Genomic DNA, 25,289 nt, shown 5'->3' with positions numbered 1-25,289 from the left:
CTATGTTTACATTATTTTGAAGAATAAAGGCTATTTTCACAGAAAACCACATTATGACTCTTACAACCCATTTTATAAGCCAGTGTTTTGTTCCTTAAAAATAGCAATTAAATGTAAGAAAAAAAAAATTAACTAGTAAATCAAGCTAATATCTTAAAAAGAGACCACACAGCATTATTATACTGTAGAGCAGTTTATTAAGTTATAATTTCTGCATTTTCTTTCATATATAATTTATATTCATTTATTGTTTTTGTTTGGTTCCATTCCACTTTTCCATTATTCTTGAATTTATCTTCATGTCTTTCATACTAAGTGGCTGAATTATAACATGTGGGGTGACACAGAAGATGAAGTTAATACAAAATAAAACATTTAATATTCTAATTGTCGAGTCAATGCAAGTTAGTGATGAGGTTGTGTCTCAATGAACGGCACTACAAGCTCAAAAAGACTTGAACTTGTCCCAGTTTGTTTACCCGCTGTGTCTCTGTCGTGTCAAATACATGCATTACAAGGCGAGACTACAGCTATAACATTAATCACGAGCCAGCACAGACACTTTACTTTTCAAGTAAAGCTACACCTCATCCAGCAGCGAATCATTGCCTTGGTTACGCTTGTTGTCCTGTGTCTGTACAGGAGCTAAACAGCTTTCATCCTTAATTACTTTCTGTCCAATGTTTTGTGGGTAATTCTGTGTCTTGAAATTTCCCTGAGCCGTGGCGTTTCCATAGAAGCTTTCAAAACCACTTGAAGGCCGTTTCCATAATGGCTCTATCATCTTGTCTTGTATATGCACTGTTATTGAGCCGCCCGACGACAGTCATTGGCAAAGTGTCTACGCGTGACGGAGGATAAACGTTGGTAAACTAGTGTCACGTTTGACACATTTACATTTGGGGTTTTATTTAAGAAACAGTGAAAAGGTTTGGCCATTTTCTGACGTCCATCGGCGTAGAATGTTAACAAGGCAAAAATGACAGAACAAAAAAAACTAATAATTGTCACATAATGGTAATTATTAGGAGTCCGGACAAACCAATCACACATTAAAATCTAACCTCTCTCACACTCTGCATATTTTTTTACTTCAAAAATAATCTACACACACACACACACACTGATGTGATATGTTGACATTATATACAGGACTTCTTTTCTGTAAGGCATGCTTGTTGTGATGTGAATTCCTCTGGGTACATTAGCACGGCAAAACAACAACGCAAGATGCTCCACACACACTGGAAAGAGGAATTTCACCCTTATTAATACACTTCCACCAAGGCTGGTTTATATATACTCCCTTTAAACGAAGCTCAGTGTGAACCTGAGCTCCTGAAATGATCATTCCTGTGGCTGCCTCGCGAATTACAAACCCACGTGACGAAATCCCAATTTGTGAATGAATAGGACAGATTGTACCTTGTGCACAAATTATATTTAACAGTGACGATGCAAACGGACAAAAGGGGGAAAAAAAAATTAAGTGAAAGTTTCATGCATTCACACGCGTTTAAGTTGCAACACAACAGTGTTATTTTGTACACAATTACAGCCTCTTATTCTTATTCTCCCAGTTCATAGAGATAAGCTGCATAAATACTGTATTGAAAAAGTACATTCATCTAAGTAATTAGATTTTTCTTTTCCTTCACACTACCTTTGGTTCATATGAGACATCTTTCTTTAAGTTCTTTAGAATGATAAAAATCAAATGTGTGTGTGTGTGTCCCTGCTTCATGAACACAGTGAACCATGTCAAACACTGTACGTGGCACCTCAGGTTAAAAACACTGACAGTTAAAGTGCTGAGGCTTTGTTACAAAACAGTATGATTGTGAAAATAAAGACAAAGAAATACCGACAAACCGGCGACCTGTGTGACCTGCGTCCAGTGACCTCTGACCCTCGTGTGGATGGCAAACATCAACAGGAGCAGGACCAACTTACACACTTACAGTTAACTTTCAGCCAGCTAAATAATGTATGTTTTGCCACCACCCAGTGGTTAAACTGAGTACATTTTTCAAGCTGGATTTTAAATGCAGACTCCAAGGCTATCATGGGGTTTTGTGGAAAAGAAAGCATTTCATGTTTCTCCACCCAAACGGGAGCCATACTTTTTTTTGTAGCCTCCACCTCTATCTCTTTAATATAAAGGATTATATAAGATCGACAGGAAATAATGAGGCAGATTTTCTGTTCAAATCCAATACAAAAAGTCCAAATTCACATTGGAACCATTGTATCTACTGACATCAGTTACAACGACCTCAGTATCACCTGAACCGGTGCTAATGCTGAATAATATACGTTTAGTAGCTACCTTGAGTTTCTTTTACACATATTGAAGTCTGGTTTAAAACAAAACAAAACACCAGAGTAAGGCAATCAGATATGGCTACAGTTATAGCACAGGTGTGACGTCACTGTTCGGTTTGTGCATGCTCATGCACAACTCTTTTTTTTCCTTTTATGTTTGTTTATGCATACGTGTACATGTGTCCAAACTTTGCATCGCTTTAAATCCACACTGTTTGTCGCAAACCTCCTTTAACTGACGCAAAAAATAAATGTCTGCTGGCTTGATTTTTCAAGACGAATCTTCACCCATTCCTTAAGAATCCAGGCAATGAAAATGGATATTGACATCACTTTGAGTGTCAGTTATGGCATGGAGGGGAGAGAGAGAGGCAGTGCAAAAACAAATCAACCATGTTTTTCTTTTTTCTCTCTTTAGGTTAGATTGTTTCAGTGTTTTTGCTCAGGAGCATTTTCAGCAGGTCACTTTTTGTTTTGACCTTTCTCTGTAATAGAAAAGAGTCCAATAGGACATCTGGCCGTGCCACTGCCAAAAAATAATGTCACGTCTCCCGGTGTCACACATAGATCCCTTCTGGGTTGAGGCTGGAGGAGACGGCGCTCTGAAGAGTTCGGAGGTCGCTGGGCAAGAGGCGCGACGAGCCTCGTCTTCTCAGAGAGTCGCGCTCCACTTCTGCAAAGTTTTAAACCCACTATTAATTTAAAAGAAAACAACAATCTGCAACTAATGCAACTGCTATTACTTCACAGTATTAATAAAACGAGAAAGGCTTAGAGTTAAGACTGAATGAGAGTGACATTTTCTGCTCTTCTTAGTCCGTGTAATAGGTTTACAGACTTAAGCCGTTGTGGCACAATTAGTCTCACTTTATACCAGTTATACTGTATATTTACAGTGTTACCTGCAATTCATCAGGATGCCCACAAAGTGGCACTGTGACCATACACATGTGAAAACATTGTGTCGGTTGAGTGCCTTAAACTGAGCCTTTTAACCATGTGATGTTACAAATTCATGAAGTCTATGCTGGAGTATACGGTATATATGTGTGTGTGTGTGTGTGTGTGTGTGTGTGTGCACGTGCCATTGTCCCCTGCTGAGGGCTGAGCAGGCAGCACGGTGACCTTGGTTCCCGTCTGCTGGATGAACTGCTGCAGGTTGACCTGTCGCAGCTCTTTCGTCAGCTGCTCCAGCTCCTGCTCTTTTTCCTGTAGACAAAAGTCAAACAATTATAAAATAAAAATCACCACTTCTTTTTTTTTCTTGTTTCACGAGAATGTTTGCACTCATTAGGTCTGCATCCAGTTGACTTAATAACAATAAACAGTTGTTAAACTTAAACTTGCACTTTTATATGCCTTGGAAAACGTGTTTTATTCTTTTTATATATATTTTATAACATTACTCTTATTAATAGAATTATAACTATATATTTTGAAACCTAAACATGTTTTTATTTCTTTTTACATTTCTTATTTTAACCTCTTTTAACACTTTCAGTCGTAGTTTGTGCTTGAAAAGTGCTCTTTAAATATGTTTTATTCCTCTTTTATATATTGTATTACATACCTCTTATCATCAATATTACTACTATATATTTTTAAAGCTAATCCTGTTTTTATGTAGTTTTCTTCCATTTCATTTTAACCTCTTTTCACACTTAAACCCTAAAAGTCCTTCACAAGCTTTTGTGATAATTTGTTATCGATCTTGTCGACGTCTTAAATGTTTGTTCAGTCCACCTTTGTGCTTGAAAAGTGCTCTCTAAATAAAACGTGTGGACATTATTAACAGAGCATCATGCTCTGCTCAGGATCCATCCGCGTGTCGCATCCCAGCGTCGACAGCTAAGGGCGAAGACTTAACTCTCAGATAGTTATGCAACTGCAGGCGAGGGACATTGCGTACTTACTCAGGCCTCTCTCTAATCAGGCAAAGAATGCTGTAATACCCTCCTTTCCTTTTCCCTTCTCATTACCTCACGCTTCCCACACCCTGCTGGCCCTCGCCTGTATATAGAACCCTTCAACTCATAGCCAAGGATCCACTGCACATCCCTGCAAGCCGGAGATTAAACTGCGCTCCGCTGCCCACAATTTAATGAGCTTAGATTTCTATGGTTCCACCTGGTTTGCCGGGGTTCAATTTTTACTCACACACACACACAGAAGCAGCAGCAGCAGCAGCAACTTTTTAATTAGCACTTTTCTGAAATCAATCTTCTTTTCAGCACCACACTGATATATTAGGAGCAGCCGCTTTTGAGAAAAAAACAGTAAAAAAAAAAGGTTCTTCAAATTCCTGGCAATGTGGACGTGATGTTGTGAAAGATAAAAAAAAAAAAATTAATAAAACACTGAGCAGGAGAATCTGAGCTGACCTGTAATCTCTTGCCTGACTGGCTGAGCGAGCGCTCCAACGCCCTGCAGCTGCTCTCCAGCCGCGCCGTTTGTTGGCTCTGCATTTCCAGCTCTGCCCTCACTTTCTCCAGCTGGGACTGCACCTGAAATCCAGAGTCGGGGGAGTGGTGAAGAGGCGAAGCCAGCACTCATCAGGTCTTCACAGAGGAGGAGATGGGGAGTAACTAATCCTTTGTATTGTTAAAACATGTAGGAGGAATTGAATGCTTAAATTTACTTTGAAGTTAAGTCCCCGACCACGTGAAATAATGCAGTGTTGCAAATTGTGTTTATTTATTTCAGTTCTTTTGTTAAATTTATTTCTTCACCTCACATTGAGTCATTTGATGTTGAAAGCATCATTTTACTTCCCAGAATCTTTCGTTTGGGTGAACTTTTTTTTTTTTTTTTGGACTCTACCTCCTCGTCATTGACCCTCTGGTTGAGCTCGGCCTCCTGCTGCAGCCGCTCCTGCTCCACGCCGGTTTCCATGCTCTACACAAAAATGTAGTGCATGTCAGTGATATTCAAACATTGTCTCTCGCAGTGTACGGATCTCATGGCAAGTGATCGGTTTCATGTTCAGACAGATGGAGGCAACAGCAACATTGCTCTAGTAAAGTAAATGGAAAGAAATGCCCGTGAAAAGATTCTACTGCTCAGAAGGGGGTAGTTCAGCAGTTGGCCACTGCATACACACACAAGTCAGGTCTGATAGTTTTGGTTCAATTCCTGGCTCTGCTAGTCTATATGTGTCCTTGAGCAAGACACTTAACCCCATGTTGAAGGGTATGAATGGGTGAATAGCAAAACTGTAGTGGAGTAAAAGTAACAGAAAGTAAGTAAAGTACAGTAACAACATATTTTACCTGTATGCGCGCGAGATGCTCTGAAAGCTTGGCCTCGCACTCGCGCACGCGGCCCTGCAGCTCGGCTAACTGTTGCCTGAGCTGCCGCTCGCTCTCCTGCTCGATCTGAAGCTCGTTCTGCCAGAATTCGTCCTCCTCGATCTCGGCGTCGTTCCTCCGCACCTGCTGCTCTAAGAGCAGAAGCTCTACCTCCAGATTTTCTCTCTGTGGACAGACAACACGACGTTTTTCCATAACGAGAACATTAGTAATTTCGGATCTAAAACCGAGTAGATTGAGTCGACTTTTTCTGTAAGTAACAGGACTGGCAGCTGTGGTTTTTCGCTCACTTCAATGGCTTCACTGGCGGCCTCCTCCCACTCTCCCAGCTCGGCCTCACAGCCCAGCAGACGGCTCTCCAGGGCCTGGAGTTTGTCTCTCTGCAGCTGCACCAGCCGGCTCAAATCTCTGGCCGGACTCCCAGGCACAGATGCTACTCCGCCGCCTCCAACTCTGCTCAGGTTCAAGCTCACACTGCGCTGCTGAGCCTGTTTGGCTGGAGGGAGCGGATGGGTGAGTGGGATGTGAAAAGTTTGGTGACGAAGAAGATAAAAGAAGAGAAGATTTTAAAGTAGGTAGAGAAAGTAAAAACTTCAATTCCAAACAACACAATCTACCTTCAGCATCTCTGCTTCTCCCAAAGATCTCCCGCAGACCTTTGGCCCCTCCAGAGAAGGTCAGCGACTTGCGCTTGGGTTCCCTTCGCTTCAGCGAGTGGTCTGCGCCCGACGTGCGGAACTTGGCCAGAGGTGGGAGGCTCTGGCGGTAGAAGCCTCGCTCCGGAACGCGAGCCTGCCTGTCAGAAGTGGGCCGCTCGCTGATGGACGGCCCGGTTCTCTGGAGTATGAGCTGCACATCGCTGGCATACTGACCCCACTTGTTCAGGGACACCACGGGGTTTTCGTTTGGAGCCAGGTGGCGCTCGGTATCCCGCCATTTCTCGATCAACGTGTATCTGCCGGTGCGTCCTAGGGCGGGGGTGGAAAAAAATAAATAAAGCTGAATATTTAATTTTTTACTGAGATGAACAAAAGGGAGCGCTCCACTGACCCTAACCACCAAACACTCATCTAATGAAGTGGACAGTGTCACAGCAGATCCACTTAGTGTAATGGATTTTAGCAGAGATGATGCTTTTGACTGACTCAGCTCATGTGTCCAATAAGACATATATACACACACACACATATTCAGTGTTGTAATGTAATGAAGTACAAATACTTTGTTACTGTACATAAGTACAAAATACACATATCTGTTCTTTGCCAGACGGACATTTTGAGGCTTAGGTGTTTATTAGCACACTAGCAAAGCCAGGAATTGAACCTACAACATTCTCGTTGAAAGACAATCCGCCCTTTCACTGAGCCACCATGGCTCAATCCTGAAGTATCCCTTTTAAGGTAATTTATACAAGACTGTACATATTCAGTGTTATTGTTGACAGTGCCTTCCCTTTAGAGGTCCCTCTGACATATGGTGTTCCGCAAGGATCTATGCTTGATCCCTTTATTTTCCATGTCGTGCAGATGATTAATATCACTGCAAAAAATGCCTCTAAAAAAACCAAGAAAATATAACCACTATTGGGGGAAAATTACTTGTTTCAAGCTGAATCATATATAAAATGTATAAAACGTATAAAATGTATGCATAGCAAAATAAAAAGACATAAAATGGACAACACTGATTAACTCTTTAACGTCTCTCCCACACTTGTTTACCAGTGTTTAGTGACAGAACTTTGTAGTGGGAAAATTCAACTAAACAGTGGCTGCGCTGGGAAAAAAGGGCGGGGTTCAATGGTTCACGGCCCTGTGTGTGTTATTGTGTGTGTGTGTGTGTGTGTGTGCGTGCCTGCATTCTTGTCTGTAGTGTTCACATATAGATAAGAGCTAAACACTAGCCTGTTTGCGCCCTCACCCTCGCCTTGCACAGTGAGGGTCCTTGTAAAAAAAGAGGCACATTCATCACTACAGCCATTCACATCAAAATGCCCCGGCTGGGACAAAGAGCAAAGGGAACACACAAAGGGACAGTGAATGCCATAACTCATGAAACGCTGTCACTGTGAAACATGCTGCATTTTGTAGCTCTGAGAGAAATCTACCGCCGGGGTGGTGGTTTTGGGGGCTTGAATTCGCAGGTGATGACAAACAGAAGCGGTGCGTCGACTTGTTTCTCTGCATCCGAACACGACGTGTCAATGGAGTTAAGTGTGTCGCACGGCTCATTTCATTCTGTGCAGCCCCATTTATGCCACATATCTCTCGCTGTGTCCTCAAGTCGCTTTTCATTTTCATGCAATTTATCATGTGCAGTGTGTCTGACAAGCTGCCAAGCCAATGTTGGACACAGTCCACGTCACAGAACGTCACCATAGGGATTTGTGTAGGACAAGATACCATTTACACCATTTTTCCAGCATGAAAGTCGTCTGGAGGACTTTGTCTCAAATCCACTCCTCTGTGGTGGTCAAGCTAACGGGAAAATATGAGTTCCCCATTCGGTAACCAATATCTGATATGTACAGCTGACATTTTAGTTGATTTATTTGTACCAGCAGCATACAGTTCCTCATTCTGAACTCACCAATAGCTTGTGCCAAAGCGATGACCACTTCCTGACATGTGGTGAACTCCGTGACCCCGCACACGATGCGCTGCACACCGTCCACCCACACTTTCAGCTCCATGGCCTTCATCCAAAGGCCCTCATTCCTCCGCACCACAAGGGGGAACTAGTGACGGTTTAATGTGCATTCTAAAAAAGGACAAAACACACACGGTTTAATGCTGGTAAAGCAAAACATTTAAACTTTACACAGAGAATTGATCATATCACTTTATATAATATAACATAATATAATATAATATCATATAATATATTATTGTGGAAAACTGCAAGTTTTTTTAGCATCTTTTAATGTTATTGTTGTAAATTGTAAAAAAAAAAATCAATGCAGGTGTTATAATTCTATTTGATGGGTTTTAATCAGGTGGAAAGTAACGAATTACAGTTACTCGCGTTACTGTAATTGAGTAGATTTTTTGTGTACTAGAACTTTTTAAAGTCATTTTACATTTTGAATCACATCCTTTAGGAAATGTGAATGATGACAGGTGAACGATAAGGACAGGTGAATTGGCGCTAATTAAGGTCCCTGAGTGAGTGAAAAAGTGAAAGCATTGTGTGACCTTTGACCCATGTTGACTGATACATTATGCGTTGATACATAATTTACTTTGTCAGCACTTTAATTTAAGTTTTGCCTTTAATTAAAAACAATTCATGTGAGATTTGTGTCCTTGTTGCACGACACAAGAAAGAACCTTGTTAAAAGTCAAGTAAATAAGTACATTTTAAACAAGCTACTTTCTTTACTGTAACTTGAATACATTATTTAAAGAGCAAGCATTAGAGAACACACACACACACAGACAGACACACACACACACAGACACCAGCTCTGTGAAAAACCAACAGCTCACCAACATGCAACACTTGTTTCATTGTCACACTTTTCCTGTTGCGCTTCTAATAATAAATGACTGCACCACATTTGTGTGTGTGTGTGTGTGTGTGTGTGTGTGTGGTGCAGTAGCTGCTGTGTAACAGGGCCTCGTTCAATACCGTTTTTTCATTTGCTGGTGTGTCTGCGCAGGAAAAAAAAAAAGCTTACAGCGGTTGCAAAAGCGTGCAGCAGGAGAGGGGAGCCATTTCAAACTGCTGACACAAGCGCGTCAGCAGCGAGGCAGTCATTACAGACCTGGCAAGGCCACGACAGTGAGCCGGAGCAGCGGAGCAGTGAGGGAGCAGGTGCCTAATGCTCACACTCGAGCAATCCTACAGGGCATCGGCCCTCGTTTTTCCTGACAAGGCCATCAGCTCTGCTCTGATCCTTGACTTTCATTTCGCTTGAGGTCTCCCTTATTACAATTTAGTCGCCTCTCATGTTCATCACAGCTGGGATGGGACTCCCATCTCTCCTGCTATTTAACCGCCACTGCCCCGCCACGGAGACCCCCTTCCTCTATAGCACGCTCCTATATGCACACGGCGTCCAGTGAGGGCAAAGCCGCCCGGCATTTGGTGCAGGATGATTTGGAACTGTGGGCAGATTCTGCAGGAACCGTCTGAACCCAAACACCTGTTTACAGCGCAGTAAATGAAAGCATCGCCGTGAATACAGCTCAGTGTGACATAGAACAGTGTGTGCGTGTGTGTGTGGGGGGTGGAAATGGGTAGACAAATCAAGGTGAAAGGACAGAGGAGTGGGAGATTGTGGTGCCCGGAAGACGGAGTGCAAATACTATTGGAATGAACAGGAAACGTTAAAGCAGCACAAACTCATATCCAGAAAACACAAGCTGCCGCTATAACAAAGTAAAAGAAAACGTATGAGAAAATGTTTCATTTAAACTATAGTGTGCAACTTTTAAATATAAACAAAACGTGTTCCATGAATGGGCAAATGAGTTTAACCCTTTAACACTGAGCGTATCGCCGACGACACGTTTGAGCAAGCCATGTTTGCATTACCGTAATTACACCGCGGTAATTTATGCTATCGGAAAAATCCCAACAGTTTCTGAAGGCGAAGAAGTTGCACTTCAAAGCGTGTGGTCATTATGGTAATTTTACTGTCGCCGGGTGCGGGAAGCTGGCAGATGGACACAATAGCATGATTGTTCTAGTAAAAAAGGGAGAAAAGCTGCAAACACGAGTATCATCAAAAACACAAACACGTGACCACCAAACTTTTCACAAGTGAATTCTACCGCTCAAAAAAACCCAGATGTTCAGCAGTCTTTGCCCATGCCCACATGCTGCTGCTGTATACACAGAAATGCTCCCCAAGTCAGGGCGGATAGCTTCTCTGTGAACGTTTCTGTTCACAAAGACCAAAAAAATATGCAGAAAAATCAATGAGAAATTAACAAAAACAACAAAAGTTATGTCTGCAGCTTTTAATCCATTAACAATTCAGCATGTGTCAATACTACACACTGTTCTGGGAAAGAATGGTTTCATTGTGTTCACAAACGGGTCACTGACACGGTTTCGCAATAGACGACTCGATGACACCCTCCATTTTCACAGCTGTGGTCGAAATGTTGTAATGCAATGTTTATTCTATGACGAGCGATACCCAGATCACGCCGAGCGCTCCGTGGTCGGGTGACACGAGGTTGTAAACCTGAGATTTCTCCAGTACACACACACACAGTACATCTATGAGAGGAGGTTACACCCAAGTCATTCACTCGTCTATGATACAAATTACCATCGTCTTATTACAATGAAGCAAACTCATTCTCACTTAATCAAAAAGTCCAGATAAATGATTTCACTTGCTGACGAGATTCTCACACTCACACATTAATGTGCTCCAGTGATTTTTGGGTCAGGAAGTTGAAAATGTTTTACAAGGAGACATGAAACTGGCAGCACACAGTCACACTTTTATATTGAATTAAAACGATAATTTAAGACTCTCTTCGTTCCCTCACTTGGAAACAGTGACGACTGACCACTACGTATGACAACTCTTCTTTTTGGGGCGGCATTATTATTATTTTTAATTCCATGACTCACTCGCTCCCACCAGCACCTTGGCATGAATAAGAGAACATATGCTTGGAGATGTTTGGTTTTATCAGAGGGAGCGTGCAGCTCAGTGTTACAGGAGCAGAGGAGCAGCTGCGCCGGAGCAGATGTTCTGCGTTTCTTAAGTGGAACTGAGCAGACCCACGCGCGCGTGTGTACGCATTTTTATAAATGTCGTACCTTTAGAAGCCATGACGTCAGAGAGCTGAAGCATTCGACTTGTGACTGAATGCTGATTTAACGCAGCGGTAAATTGCTGTGAGAATAATACATACAATAAGTCCTTATATGGACATCCTGGGGGTGTGTCTAAATGTCACATTCAGGCTTTTTTTTTTCATATTCTTATGTGTTGTTGAGTCGAAGTTAATATCGCATTTTTGGTTGGGATATAAAGTAGCAAAGTGAACTGTGACGTCCCCAAATTCAATCCGATTTTAAACATTTTGAGTACTTTTTGCTCAGGTGTGTTTATAGAGTTGGTGAAAATGGAAAAAATATTCCATTAGTACTGGGAAAAAAGCGTGAATGGGGTCATTATATACAATTTCTTTTAATTTAAATGAGTTACTTTCAAGCCCCTGTGCTGCCACAGAGTGGATAAATAAATCATATGGCTACACGGTGTGTACACACACACACACACACATCAGTATTCTGCTGCCGCAACATGTGTGTTTCTATTTTGGTGCAGCTTCACTTTAAATGTATATGTCCGTATTTAGTAGCACCAGGCCTGCGGCTCACTCGCTGAACTGTACATTATGACGGACGGTGAACTGCACACAGCATGTGTGAAACTTGCTGGAATTTCCTTTTCCATGACTCATAGTTGAGTAATAAAGAGACAAAATCAAAGCTGCGTGTTCTTGCTTTTCATGGCAGAGAAGAGTCAACCTCATCACTGGAGAGACTGAGTAGATATTGCAACCAAATATGGATGAAACATAACGGGAGTTCGTGCATTCGTGTCCATGTTGGTGATGCATTAACTTCACTTTCAGTCAAAAATGTTGCTACAAAACTCTGATTAATGACCAAATGCCATTTTAATTCCACCCTGTGTTGTGTTTTATTTGCAAGTTAAAACAGTGATTTTAACCTCTCGACTTGAGCCTTTTCCCTCTTTAATTCCACCCTCTGTTGTGTTTTATTGTTGTATTTGCTTTTTAAATTCTACTTTTCCTTTTATTGTGAAGCACTTTGAGCTGCTATACAAATAAGGTTCATTCTATGAAGATAGCAAACAAACATTCTGAGCAAAAAACAGAATTTAGATCTTACATTTTTATTAGTTGTTATTTGTGTCTATTATAAAATAAATTTTTAATACCCTAATGTGCTTGATATGGACATAAAACTGTACTTTCTGGTTGAAAGTTGGAGCAGAAACTAAAGTGGTACTTTGTGTATGATGTCGTTGGGTCTAACTGGTAATTAGTGGTCATTTATAAACCTCGTCTGTCTGTCTATCTGTCTGTCTGTCTAACCTCTGTCTCGTCATGCGTTTCATTCAGAGGGAAAGAGGTTTTGACCGCTAATGCTTTAACTGTGCGTGTGGATGTTATTGGAACATATTACTGGTGGTTGTATGAGAAAATAAATGCCCAACTGCTAATGTGAAGTAATGAAAATGACAAAGGCCATGTCACTTTTGTGATTCTAGGCTGGTGTAAAGACTTTTTTTGAGGTTAGATGAGAAAAGGATTTTGACAGACAGACGGACCAAAAGGTCAACGCTGTCAGAACAAATCCACAACTTTCGCCGCCGCAGCCTTTTAACTTTGAGACACGAAGAATCCCGTGTCGTCTGGGCTGTGAACTGCTGAGCTAAACTTAGTGGTGACTTCAGTCTGCCGCTGCTAAAGTTTCATTCTCAGGATTCCACAGAAAGGCAGAGCCTGGGAGGCGACTCAAGTGTGGAAAGTCACCGTGTCGTATTTGTGTTTTTCCTCAGGAACAGGGCCGTCACTCATGGACCTGCTCAGCGTGAGAGCTCCTTTCATTTTAACGTCTTAAAGAGTTATCAACGATATTAAAATGAGGAAAAACATCCAGCAATGAGTTCATTTCCTGCCGTGTTTGTGCTCAGTGGTTTTTAGCTCATTGGTAAATTCAACTTTAACAAACTCATTGATCCGGTTTGAACCCCGACCTTTTGTTACTTCCAGTAAAATTCAGACAATAAAAACTTGTATCTCTGTACTTTGTAGGCCGTAGACTTTGCTTGGGGCCGATAACAGATACCAATTTAATTGTATTTCGTTTTGCCAAGTCATTTAGTCTCTTGTGTAGTGAAATTAACATTAACAAACCATTTGTACAAGTACAAAATCCTGTCAGTGACCATGTTAAAGCCAATATCGATAATATCGTGTGTCCCCACTACTATGGATATACAGTGAGCAATATTTTTGCTTCAATATGTTAAAAGAATACAACTTAAAAACTTGCTAAGTGTAAATGTGGTGACACAGACGCAGTAACAACAAGATCAGATGACGATGATGCAATCACAGGCCAATTTTTAAAGTAACGAGGAGGCAGTGGGAGCAGGAGGGGGTGCACAGACAAAGGAGCATGTTGTAATGTGTGTGTGTGTGTCCACATGGCTAGCTGGATGCAAACAATCCCTCGCCATGGCGACGCAGCTCTAGCTTTGTCCAAGCTCAACACAGATGAGCGCATTGATTGGGGGCCTCGGTCTGGGAAAGTAAGCCAAACAATCGTGGACAATTAAGAAACAGCCCATGCTTTTCCTGTCACTTCCTCTTTGTCTCGTCTAAATGTGAGAGTGTGTGTGTGTGTGTGTGTGTGTGTGCACTGCAGCGGGGTTTCCCCCCCCACAAACTCTGATTTAAGCTCAAGCATATTCAGGGCTGATGTGCAGCCCTGATGGAGATTATCAGAGTCAGCTGGAGAGCGGAGAGTCACGTGGTTCTGGTTAAAGCACCTGAGAGGGGAACTAATCTCTCACTCCGGCTAAATAAACAATAAATTTCACGTGGAAGCTAAATGAGTCTGCACTAGAACTGAAGACGTCCACAAACAGTGTTAAATCAGGAGGATTCATCGCCGTACTAAATGTCAGGCCTTTCAAAACGGAGAAACCAAGGGCGTAGCAACAAGACAATCCCCCTGGAGGGGGGGGGGGCCACTCAGGAAAGGCTGATTAACAATTTTGTGAGAACTCCCTTAAACGTCCGGAGTGGAAGAATTAGTGACAACTCCTGGTGAGACTAGGGGGTGTAAGAAAATATCACGCTGTGGAGCTGAACAACACTGTTTTTAAAAGGAGTAAATCATTCATTGTTTACGACCAATCTCTGCCGAAATCACAAACTACGATACGGAATATGTCCACATGCTGCTCTCCAGATGTTTTAGTGTACAGTTTTGCTTGTTTGTGTCCTTTTCATGTCACAGTAAACAACAATAACATCACAAATGAGCGAAGCCACCCTCTGCTGGATAACTTTGGGAACTACTTCAAACAGTCTGATGTTTTAAGAATGTATGGAGCTGTTAAGAGAGTTGTGAACAATGTAATTTGCCGATGCTGAAGAGCAAACTTAAAGACCTATAAATTCTCCAGTCATCCATATACAGGACACCATTGTTGGTAACATTTGATCCATGAGTGCAGTTTAGCTTCAGGGGACACAAAAATGAAAAGCTGGGACTGACATTGGCACTCTTACAGCCACGCTGCCAGCATGAGACTAAAAATAGGAACACACAGGAAGAAAAAAAAAAGCTAATGTCAGCAGGTATCTCCATTATGAAGAAAAAAATGTAGATTAAATTAGGATTTGACTCTCGTCCTCAGACCAGATGTCACTTTTCTTGATGGAGTGTCCCTGCGCCTCGTCATTACACGGAGTTTCATGAGGAAACGCCGCTCCGTCGACTGTTATTAACGCACACTCTGCAGTCCTAGTGTTCGCTCTCATTCATGTGCGCTGCTGAATGGAGACGACCTTTTACAGATTACTTCCGCATCAACCTCGTCAGGTTGTGCAGAGTGAGGAATAAAGTTGATTTCCCTGTGAACAAAGAAGAGCCTTGTGTTTGTTTTGGACGCAGCATATGGCAATTTTTAATCCAACTGAATCGAAAACAACCTTAAAACGGCACCGTTTCCTTCATCGTAAGTGGAGATAAGTTGTTTTTAAATTGCTGCAGACACGAGGTAAAATGTATAAAGCCCAAAATTTAGTGGACATCATGTTTATGTCCACTGGTGCGGAGAAAACAACCACCATATAATGAGTTTGGGTGACCAGCGTGCTACCTTGCAGTCTCACAAGTTCAACCTAATCAGCTTTATGGAGACAATAAGCCTGTAACCCTTTAAGACTCGGAGCTTAGTCGAACCATGAGGTGGCGGGAGGAGAGAAGAAGAAGAAGAAGAAGAAGAAGAAGAAGAAGAAGTAGTAACTAACACTGGATTCACCACAATCTGTGCAATTTGAGTTTTAGTTAATTTTGCACACACACATCCAGTTAGTGATGGCTAATTTAACCCATTACAGTAGGGAACACACACACACACACACACACACACACACACAAGCCGGGTGCAGGACAGTGGGCAGGATTTAAACTGGCGACCTTCCCGGTCATGAGGCCAATTCTTCTCGACCAAGGGTTGCCATAACTTACATACTGTATCCCCCACTTACATTAAAAGTTAGGATAAAGCTCTGTGGCTTCAAAAACACTTGGATCTTCAGTTTTGGCAAAATGTACAGTATGTTTAGAGAGTTTAGAGAGGTCACTGTACATGTGGGTTGATTTAAAATACTTATTTATCTGTTTATTCTAGAGCTCCAGGTATTAAATCAGATTAATCATTGACTAAATCTGACAGAACCTTAATCAGCAACTATTGTGATTTAATCATCAATCAAAGCTGCTTCTCAAATGTGAGAATTCATCACTTTTTACATAAAGTGAGCAGAAAGCAATGTTCCACAAACCAGAATGATTCGCTTTTAATGATTTCCTTATGGAGCAAAGAAAGCAGAAAATATTCACATTTTACGAAGCTGAAAAAAATCAGAGAACTTAATTTAGATTAATCGACTAGATTGACTGTCTTATTGCAGCCATCATTCTTCTAGAACACAGTGATGATCTCTGTGTAATACTGTGGGATGAAACACATGCTTTATGATGGGAGTGAAGTAAAAGGTGGAGGTGGCCCATGATGGAACTAATCATTGGGACACACTTTTACAGAACCCGTCAAAACAAATCCCTTCGATAAAGTGAAGACGTTTGATATCAAGGGTCAAACCAAAAGAGGCAGAAACTGCTGTGAGATTGGACAGCGTTCACGTTCATGATCTCGTACCCTGTCCACACCTTAATCAGTCTGCTGTGTTATGTCTGTTTCTTACACCAAACACATGCTACGTGTTTGTGAATGAGTTCTGCCCTTGCTTACATGATCTCACACACACACACACACTTCAAGGACTTCTTCTCTCCACCTCTGCTACTGTCGTCGTTCTGACTCAGTTGAAGGAGCTCTGATTAAAACCTCTGCTGAGTGAGCGCTTAGAGCCAAACTCTATTAAGAGATTCATCACTGCAGGGCTCAGCACATCTCTCTCACACACACACACACACACACTTACAGTGAGCACCCTCATAGACAATGCCTTCCCTAACCCTGACCTCAACTATTGCAGCTAAGTGCCTTCACCTTCACCCTAAACTAAACATATTCTAACCCTAAAACAGGGTCTTCACTGTCCCCAAAAAGCCTTTTAAAGATGTGAGGACCAGACAAAATGTCCTCACAAAGCCACAAATACAAGAACACACACTTCCTGCAGGAATCAGATATGACACCCTGTGTAGAATCCGTCCAGATATTTCTACTGCTCCTGCCACTAATGAATATCAAATTTACTCACAGCTTGTGAGTGAGTGAGCATCCGAAGCGGCAAACCAGGACAGGATTGAAACAACTAATCAATTGTTAATCAGTTACTAAATTAATCTGCAGCTATTTTGATAATCGGTTTGAGTGTTACTTGATTTTTCAGCTTCTTAAATGTGAATAATGTTAAAGAAGTTGTCATCGTTAGCTGTAAATAAAGAGAAATGTATAATTTACAAAGATCAAAACACGCGCCATCTTGGCAGGCCGATTGGAGATGTGTTGTTCAATAAAGTTGAGCAATTTTGTATAGTTTTTGTTATTTAACTGCTATATTTTTTTCAATGGAGGAAAAACTACACATTTACAGACTTTAGAAGATAGGTAAGTAAGTCGGTAGTAAGTTAGGATCGAGACATGATAGCTTTCTTTCAACGGGAAGGTTGGGGGTTCAATTCCTGGCGCTGCTAGCCTATGTGTCCTTGAGCAAGAATGGGTGAATGACAAAACTATAGTGTAAAGCTGCTCATCAAGATTAGAAAAGCTTATAAATACAGACATAGATAGTTATACTATACAAAGATAGTTAGAGGAAATGTAGTGGAGTACAAGTTGCTACAGTACAGATATGTAAATATTGTACTTAAGCACAGCAAAGTATTACTTGTACTTGACAACACTGGTGTAACGTGTTGACTTATACATGTTACTGGGTTTGTTTTGAAGCAAGAGGAGGTGGAATGGATGACTATGGAAATAGTGCCAAAAAAAGAGAGAGAAGTTATGCAACTACAACCACATTCAACCCTCTACAGATATAAGGTCTCTTTAAAAGCCTTTTTTTAAGTTAAGTGAATTACTTAATGGTGGTCTTAGAGGACAGTTGGCCTCCTCAGTGTTGCATAAATATTACCTTTCTCTGGATTCAACCATGCATTATTTCTCATTTGTTTGCGTCTGATCGCAGATGTTTTGAAAGCAGATTGGGTTGGAGTGACGCACTGAAGCATTTACCGCACAAACACACGCACACATACCTGTAATTGAGCCCGCAGATCACAACATGCCAGTGTCTCCTCCTGCTCGTGTTCCTGCTGCTGCTGCAGACTCACTTTGTTTCCCAGTGGAGATAAAAACGCAGGAGTTCATATGATGATGCGGGCCCACACGGTCTGTTCCCGACACGAGCCGCGCCAGTTCACGGTGCGCCGCGCACATCCGCGCGTCTGTGTGGATGTAAACATGCGTCCGTCCAGTCGTCGGACATCCGACATCCGCTCCTGCTCTGTGCGTCACCGAGGGAGAGAGACACACCACAGAGACATGGAGAGAGAGTGAGTGAGTGAGTGAGTGAGTGTGAGAGAGAGAGAGAGCTGCTGTAAATTACATCTGAACAGAACTGGGACAAACCGCAAGGCATGATGGAGCCGTTAAAGCTGCACTGCACTGCACCGGCGACGCAAACTGGACCGGACGGATCCGCTTCTGTCTGATTAACACCAACACTTTATGTTCAGTGAAGATATAAGTGGGGAACATGTATGACAACATTCTACCTGACATCACTTAGTTTTATTTAAATACAGTTATTTCATTTTATTTTAGTTAGACATTTATAGAGCGGGCACAAATGCATTAACGTTATTTCATATGAAGTATATGACACATGTCATGTACGGAAGAGGATTAGGGACAAATGTAGAAAAAACATTTGGAAAACAGAACTGAATTCTGAGATTAAAGTGGCTCGATGTGACTTTTTCCTCAGAATTCTGAGATTAATGTCAGAATTCCAACTTCTGAGAAATCCCAGAATTAATTCCCCGCCCCCCCTTTTTTTTTAGAATGAGAATTGTGAGATTATCCCAAAATTGCCACTTTTTTCCTGAAAAGATTGCCTATTGCTCTATGTCAACTGGGATTGGCACCAGCGCCCCTTGAGACCCTCATGTGGAGAATAAAGTGGCAGAAGATGAATGGACGGATTAACCTTTAACCAGGTAAATCCCATTGAGATTAAGGTCTTTCCCAAGGGAGACCTGGCCAAGATAGGGAGCAACAGCCTACATAAAAACACAAATAACAAAAGTTACACACTGAATAAAAACAATGACAAATGAATAAACAAGGTAGGTTTACTTCCAAATCACAGATGTCTCAGAGACATCAGTGACAGTGGTGATATCACAAATCACAAATCACCATGGTCAAACAAAAAAGAATTTAGAGGATGAGAAATATGACGTTGAGTCTTCCGAAGAAACATGTTTTTAAAAGATAAGTCAAGAAATTGAAGAATAAGAAGAGAGGATGCTTGATTTTCAAATTAATTTAGGGAGGGAAAACTCTTTTTGTTACACGATATGAAATTAACCGAGCGTTCAACCCAAATACCATGCTATTTTAAGGCTGCTTCATGCTAAGAAATGGAAATGTTCTGGATGACTTTGTGCATCATTTCACACACACTCGCCCCACAAAATACACATACACACTCTGACATAATTGGTAGCTTTGGAAACACTGCAATCTCCACTCCAACGGACACAGAGGCGGTACCTGGACACGGGCTGAGAACATGTAATTTAAGTAGGATGTTTATATTCCCATTGCTGAGTTATATTCAGTGTCCTGCTCACTTTTTTTTTTACTGGCATGTGGCAACAGCCAGCGAGCTTCACTCCTAACAGCCAAGAAACAGCAACATGTTTCCTTTGGCGACGCTGTTTCACTTGAGGAAAGGTTGTTTTTAAAAAAAAAAAAGGAATCAGAATCTGCTCTTGTTTAAATTCCAGCCAACACATACTATATGTCGTCATGTCTCACAGCATTAATCATGACAGCTGCCTGTTGTGCTAATGATGCAGAAACATGTGGCTTTCAGCTTCTTTTTTTAGATAAGTGTAATTTAGTGCTGAAACACCCTCAGCTTTTGACAAAATCAGAGTCACTGATTTCTAATCTGTGTTGCTCAGTTAAGCAGCGTCTCACACACCGTTTTTTTTTGGTGGCAAATTACTTTACATGACTCATAAATTTAATAAACCCCAAGATTTGGATCTTTTTTTTTCCTGCCAGCTTTTCTTCTAATTGCAGTCATTGGTTCCAGACTTGTACATTTGTACATAAATCAGATTAGAATTTAACTCAGAGATTAATCCTCGACATATGGTTGGGCTGCCGAAACAACCAAGCGGTGATCAGTCATCAATATTTTCTTGCAGGCAGTGGTGACATGGTTTCACAGATCAGATCAAAATCTTTAACCCTTAGGGCCGGGTCTAATATTAGTCACACTCATACCCCTAAGCACAAAAAATGTCCTTTTTAGAAGAAAGATATAAAACATTATAATATGTTCTACTTTCATTGATTTGATTATTTTTCATCTACATCTGACCTTCTTATTGATATGAAATACCGATTCATTTTTAAAGATTTTAGCCCTTCAAATGCCAGGTTTTTGGATATGTCAATGAGGAGGAGGGGGGAATTGTGCCAGTGCCATCTAGTGGAAATAGCATTTCTTTTCTCCATATGCCAATTTTGGCCAAAAACACTCTCCACACAATCTGGTGGAAAGTACTAAGAATTATCACTTCCAAGGCAAAAGCCCAGATTGACACCCAGATACTAAATTGAATGTGTGTATTAATGGAAGTGAGATCAAAAATTGCAGTTTGAATGGGACATTTTTTGCACTTAACACGATGATTGAAACACTTTTGTTTGTAAACAATGTATTTAAGCTTCACTGTCAAAGCTGAGCTGGAAATAAGAATACACAATCTTCCACGCACAAGCACAGAAAACAACATCGCAAAATCTCAATCACCAACTGTCAAAGATTCTGTTTTTGAATTTCCTTATTTTACATATCTCCCACTTGAATACAGACTGGTCATACAAACGTGACATTTTCTTGTGTTGATGATGCATGAAACTTCTAGTCATGAATGTGCACAGTCACCGTCCAACCTGATCTTGAACTAATGTGAATATGATTTGAAACTATGTGGTTGGTGATGTGATCCTTGCCTAAAGTACATATTCTCAGGCTACAGAAACCAAATTACTTTAGAAAATGTTCAGTGATTACACTACAATTTCTCAAATGTTAGACACTCAAAATAGGTGTCTGTGCATCTCAAAGTTAAAGATATGGCAGAGATCATGTGTTGGTACTTTTTAGATGATGTGTACAGACTGTACCTTCTCACTTTCTGAACCAGGTTTCTTCCACCTGTTCGTGCCCATTGGTGCTTCTTCTCTTCTTTGATAGTTGATGTGATTCCACAGACATTTTCACCAGAGCAGAGGTCTAATCAGACAGAGAGAGTGAAAACACCTGTGTCTGTGAACAGGAGCCAGGTGCACCAGCTCAGACTAAACGAAGCAACAAGTAGCCATTACATGTATGAAAGGGTTGTTCTTTAGGGAGCTATTTTTATGTCTCTAAAATGCAAGATTTGAAAGCAAAAAACACATTTGTTAGATTAACCCCCTTTTTTTTTATCAAGTTCAAACTAAAATGCACATTCAGTATAAGCCTCTAAATGTTTAAAAGTGTGAAAATCACAGAAAGTAGCTTTAGCATGAAAATGTATAACATCCCTTCATAATTAGGCAAATATAACTATCATGTGTCATTTATAATTTATCAGTAAAGAACTTCTGGAGTTCCAGTATGTAATATGTCGACATAATAACAAACAGTGATTTAAAGCAATATATATTCTGGTTTTACCTTGTAATGTAAGCTAGGTTAGCATCACCACACCTCACGTGAAACTTATAACTTCTATTCTAATCACATATGTTACAAACCGAGTTTCAAAACAAATAAAAGTCAAACAATGACGTACAAAGCGTTAGAGAAACAAAGATTATTTTACTTCCCCCCAAAGATGTCATTTGTGGAAGTTCTTATAGTGGTTTTGCTCTTGAGGCTACGTGGTTGTTAGCTAATGACTGGAAATGTTCAAATTTAGCAATAACGCTTTAGTAAATCACCAGTTTAACTCATGACCAGTATAAAAATGGTCATAGTTTTCCAGTTTGAAAAGTGAATCATAGATGTAGCGAGTATAGCCACCAGGGGGCGACTCCAACAGTTGCTGTTTGAATGGAGGTTAACGGGGAAATTAGCTTACTTCTCACTTGATTTACAACGACGTCAGAAAATGCTTTCTTGAGGAGTTATTGCTCTCAGTCCTTATGTTTTCAGGTGTTAACAAAAAACACATGATGTCGATTTTGGAAATTATGTTCCCACGCAGAGGAAAATAGATGATAAAGTACGACAAAAATGTGTGGACCCCAGTGAAACTTAAATTTGAATTTAAGTTTCAATTTAAAGTTTAAGGAGACCTAAAAGGTAAGACTTAATGCGTTTTGTAATAGATTTACAAGATTTCATTCAACAATCCTGGACTTTCACTAATACATATTACATAAAATTGTCTATGTAATGGAATATTTTTCTATATTTAAAAAGCTAATAGATAAATAGTCCAGTAATGTTCCTCACTATTTTTGCCACCACCTCCTTTGACCTTCTGCCTTTTATTAAATCGACATGTCTGTCTGCTGTTTGTTATCAAACCATGGAGCCAGCTCTCGGCTTTAACCATTTTTTAATCCTTTTTCTTAATCCAACATGCTTCCACTGACTACTTTTCTCTGTACCCGTCACAACCTCCTTGACCCCCAGTCAGTGCAGACACTCTAAATTTCAACAGCACTCCACACTCCTCAGATGGCCTCCTTATTCCTGGCCCTCATCCTCCTTGACCTGTCTGCATTGCTTGGCACACGCTGCCATTAGTTACTCCTTGGCACCTTTGCAGAGCATGAGACAGGAGAATTTAACCATATGTGGCCACTTTCGACCTGTCTATACCTGTCTAGATCTGTCCATCTATAAAAGTTTCAGGGCTGGATTTACTTAAGATTCTATTTTCTTGTGTTAGGCTGAAAACTCTCTCTCTGTGCCCTCAAGAGCCAGAAGCAGTCATGTCTAAACCAGACTTCCTGAGGAAGGAGTCCCAATCACGTAATTTTAGGTTGTCTACAAAAATACCGTCATCTAATCCCAGTAATGCCACTCGTTTTCGTCGTGCCAGTTAAATAAGAGTCTGACAATCATGTGACAATTGGACAAAAATTGCATTTTCCTCCAGAGATTGATGGTAATGTATGTTTATCTAGACAAAGCCAGTCTCACCCCAGCACTGATGGCTTAAAATAAAAGGAAATACCTGCTTATGCATCCATTCTAACAATTACATATGTCTAGACTTTTCCTAAAAATGATTATCTAGTATTTTATAAAAAGAATAGAAAAAAAAGACTGCAGGAAATTTACAGCTTAACAGATGGCATATTGTTCCTGCTTCCCACATTTTGCTCATCTGTCGTACCTCAGGAATCGTTTTTATTATTACTGATTATATCATAGAAGATTCTAGTCAACACAAGTCGATTGGGAAATGTGTGTTTTGTGCCTGAGAGGTAAAACATTTGTTTGTCTTTTTTCTCTCTTTATTCTCCGTACTGCCACTTCTATCTTCTATAAGCTGAGTAAGGCTGAGTACAGACTGCTTGTTATCGGACAAACGTGGGTGTTTTAATTAGCTGTTCTTTGACCAAGGCGAGTGATTAACTCAAACATGGACACAACAGACAGAAATGACTGAATGACTTGGGCTCAAAGGAGGGAATATGAATGCAAAACCAATGTGGGCCCCAAAAACATTCACAAGAAAACAAAGCAGAAACGAACACACAGCAAAACCCACCCAGCAAGAGAACAAGTGACAGCGTGTGCTCGAGCAGACTGAGGCTTTTAAAAGCTAAGCTCAGCTGTAGGCGATGCCTCCTGACGAGCGAGGAACAGCCACAGCTGAGCTCGTTAACGACGGGCAGCTCTAAAAATTGAAGTTCATCAAGGTTTTTAATGGAGAAAAAAAGGAAAATTCTGATTAATTCGAGATTAAAGTAAGAATTCTGACTTTAATCTTGAATTAAACCACACATTTCTGTTCAAATGTTTTCCTGAAAGTCTGTTTTCAGTGTTTTAGCGGTAGTGTTTTGCTAAAGTTAAAGCAAAAAGTTTGTTAAAGAATCTCATTTTTTGAGGCACTGACATCAGAACTGGCGTAAAATGATATAAAATAAGGGGGATACGTCAAAGTGGTGTAAAATGGTTTGTTGCAGCAAAATTCACGAAACTTGGTGGAAACATGCCACAGCCCAAGACAAACAAAAAAGTCAATAGGGACCATGCCCTCAACTCAACAGAGAGACAGCCATTTTGAATTTGGCGTCCATCTTGGCGATCTGCACGTTACCAACATAATAAAAACACATCAATTTGTACTGGACACATCAAAGACAGAAAGTGGCAAATTGTTAAGTTTACCAAAACTTAATATGTGACACAATTTAATTTAAGTTAACTTAACATTAACTGTTTTAATCTATTGAACAAACCAAATGTATGACCAGAATGAAATGCTTGCATTAGTATAAATGACATAAACATTGTTTCACCCTCAGGGCTCAAAACACACCCACTTCTTTACATATTCTGGGTTTTATTGTATTCTGTATTTTCATTTGTTTGTTTCATCCTATGTTGTCACAATTATCAACCAAAATAAAAAAAACCATAACACCTTCACTAGGATTCTGTGTTTGTGGTCGTACTTTATCCAAAACATTATTAAACGATCAGATGTCATCCCCAGAAACCATGACATACTGGACGGAGCTCTCAAAAGCCCAAACATGCATTTACGTCCCAAATGTTCCCAAATGTTCTTGAGTGATTATGTCAGTGAACAGTAAGTTGCCCTGAGTGCTGACACCCCAAACAATAGCCTCAGTGTCAAGTAAAATAAGAAAAAAAAAAAAAGGTTGGCCTGTTTTCCACTGCTGCTGATCTGTGAAAGAATCCTTTCTTTCTTCCAGTGTGTTAAACATGTTCACTCACTCTGTGACAAACTCCCACTTGAGTTTCTCAATCCTAGTCCTAGTGTGACCCACTGTCCTGCATGTTTTAGAGGTTTCCCTGCTCCAGTGGGTCACCGAGGACCAGGATTGAGAAACACTGCTGTCTCAGCTTCATTTAAAGTTGTTGTTTTTCTAAC

The 25,289-nt window shown here is 40.7% G+C and overlaps 1 protein-coding gene across 1 annotated transcript; it reads right to left on the bottom strand.

The window, feature by feature from the left end:
- Positions 1 to 271: 271 nt before the first annotated feature.
- On the bottom strand, positions 272 to 18,616 carry rassf8b (Ras association domain family member 8b). The gene is made up of 10 exons (XM_044022547.1): positions 18,547 to 18,616; positions 18,174 to 18,421; positions 8,226 to 8,396; positions 6,251 to 6,601; positions 5,924 to 6,129; positions 5,595 to 5,798; positions 5,146 to 5,220; positions 4,707 to 4,829; positions 3,411 to 3,534; positions 272 to 2,998 (listed from the first exon to the last, which is right to left on the bottom strand). The coding sequence occupies exons 3-10, from the start codon at positions 8,335 to 8,337 to the stop codon at positions 2,883 to 2,885; spliced, it is 1,311 nt and encodes a 436-aa protein (XP_043878482.1). The 5' UTR covers positions 8,338 to 8,396; positions 18,174 to 18,421; positions 18,547 to 18,616; the 3' UTR covers positions 272 to 2,882.
- Between the last annotated feature and the right edge of the window lie 6,673 nt (positions 18,617 to 25,289).

The sequence above is a fragment of the Solea senegalensis genome, linkage group LG3 (assembly GCF_019176455.1).
Source record: "Solea senegalensis isolate Sse05_10M linkage group LG3, IFAPA_SoseM_1, whole genome shotgun sequence".
Classification (NCBI taxonomy): domain Eukaryota; kingdom Metazoa; phylum Chordata; class Actinopteri; order Pleuronectiformes; family Soleidae; genus Solea; species Solea senegalensis.
The sequence above is the reverse complement of the archived record's forward strand: the minus strand, read 5'-3'. Positions and strand labels throughout refer to the sequence as shown.

What these genes read in the sequence shown, in the direction of transcription:
- rassf8b (XM_044022547.1), bottom strand. Translation starts at nt 8,337, where the DNA reads ATGAAGGCCATGGAGCTGAAAGTGTGGGTGGACGGTGTGCAGCGCATC. An exon ending in GAGAAGCAGAGATGCTGAAG is followed by an intron (nt 6,130 to 6,250) that starts GTAGATTGTGTT and finishes CGCTCCCTCCAG; the next exon opens with CCAAACAGGCTCAGCAGCGC. An exon ending in AGAGGGTCAATGACGAGGAG is followed by an intron (nt 4,830 to 5,145) that starts GTAGAGTCCAAA and finishes TCTGGATTTCAG; the next exon opens with GTGCAGTCCCAGCTGGAGAA.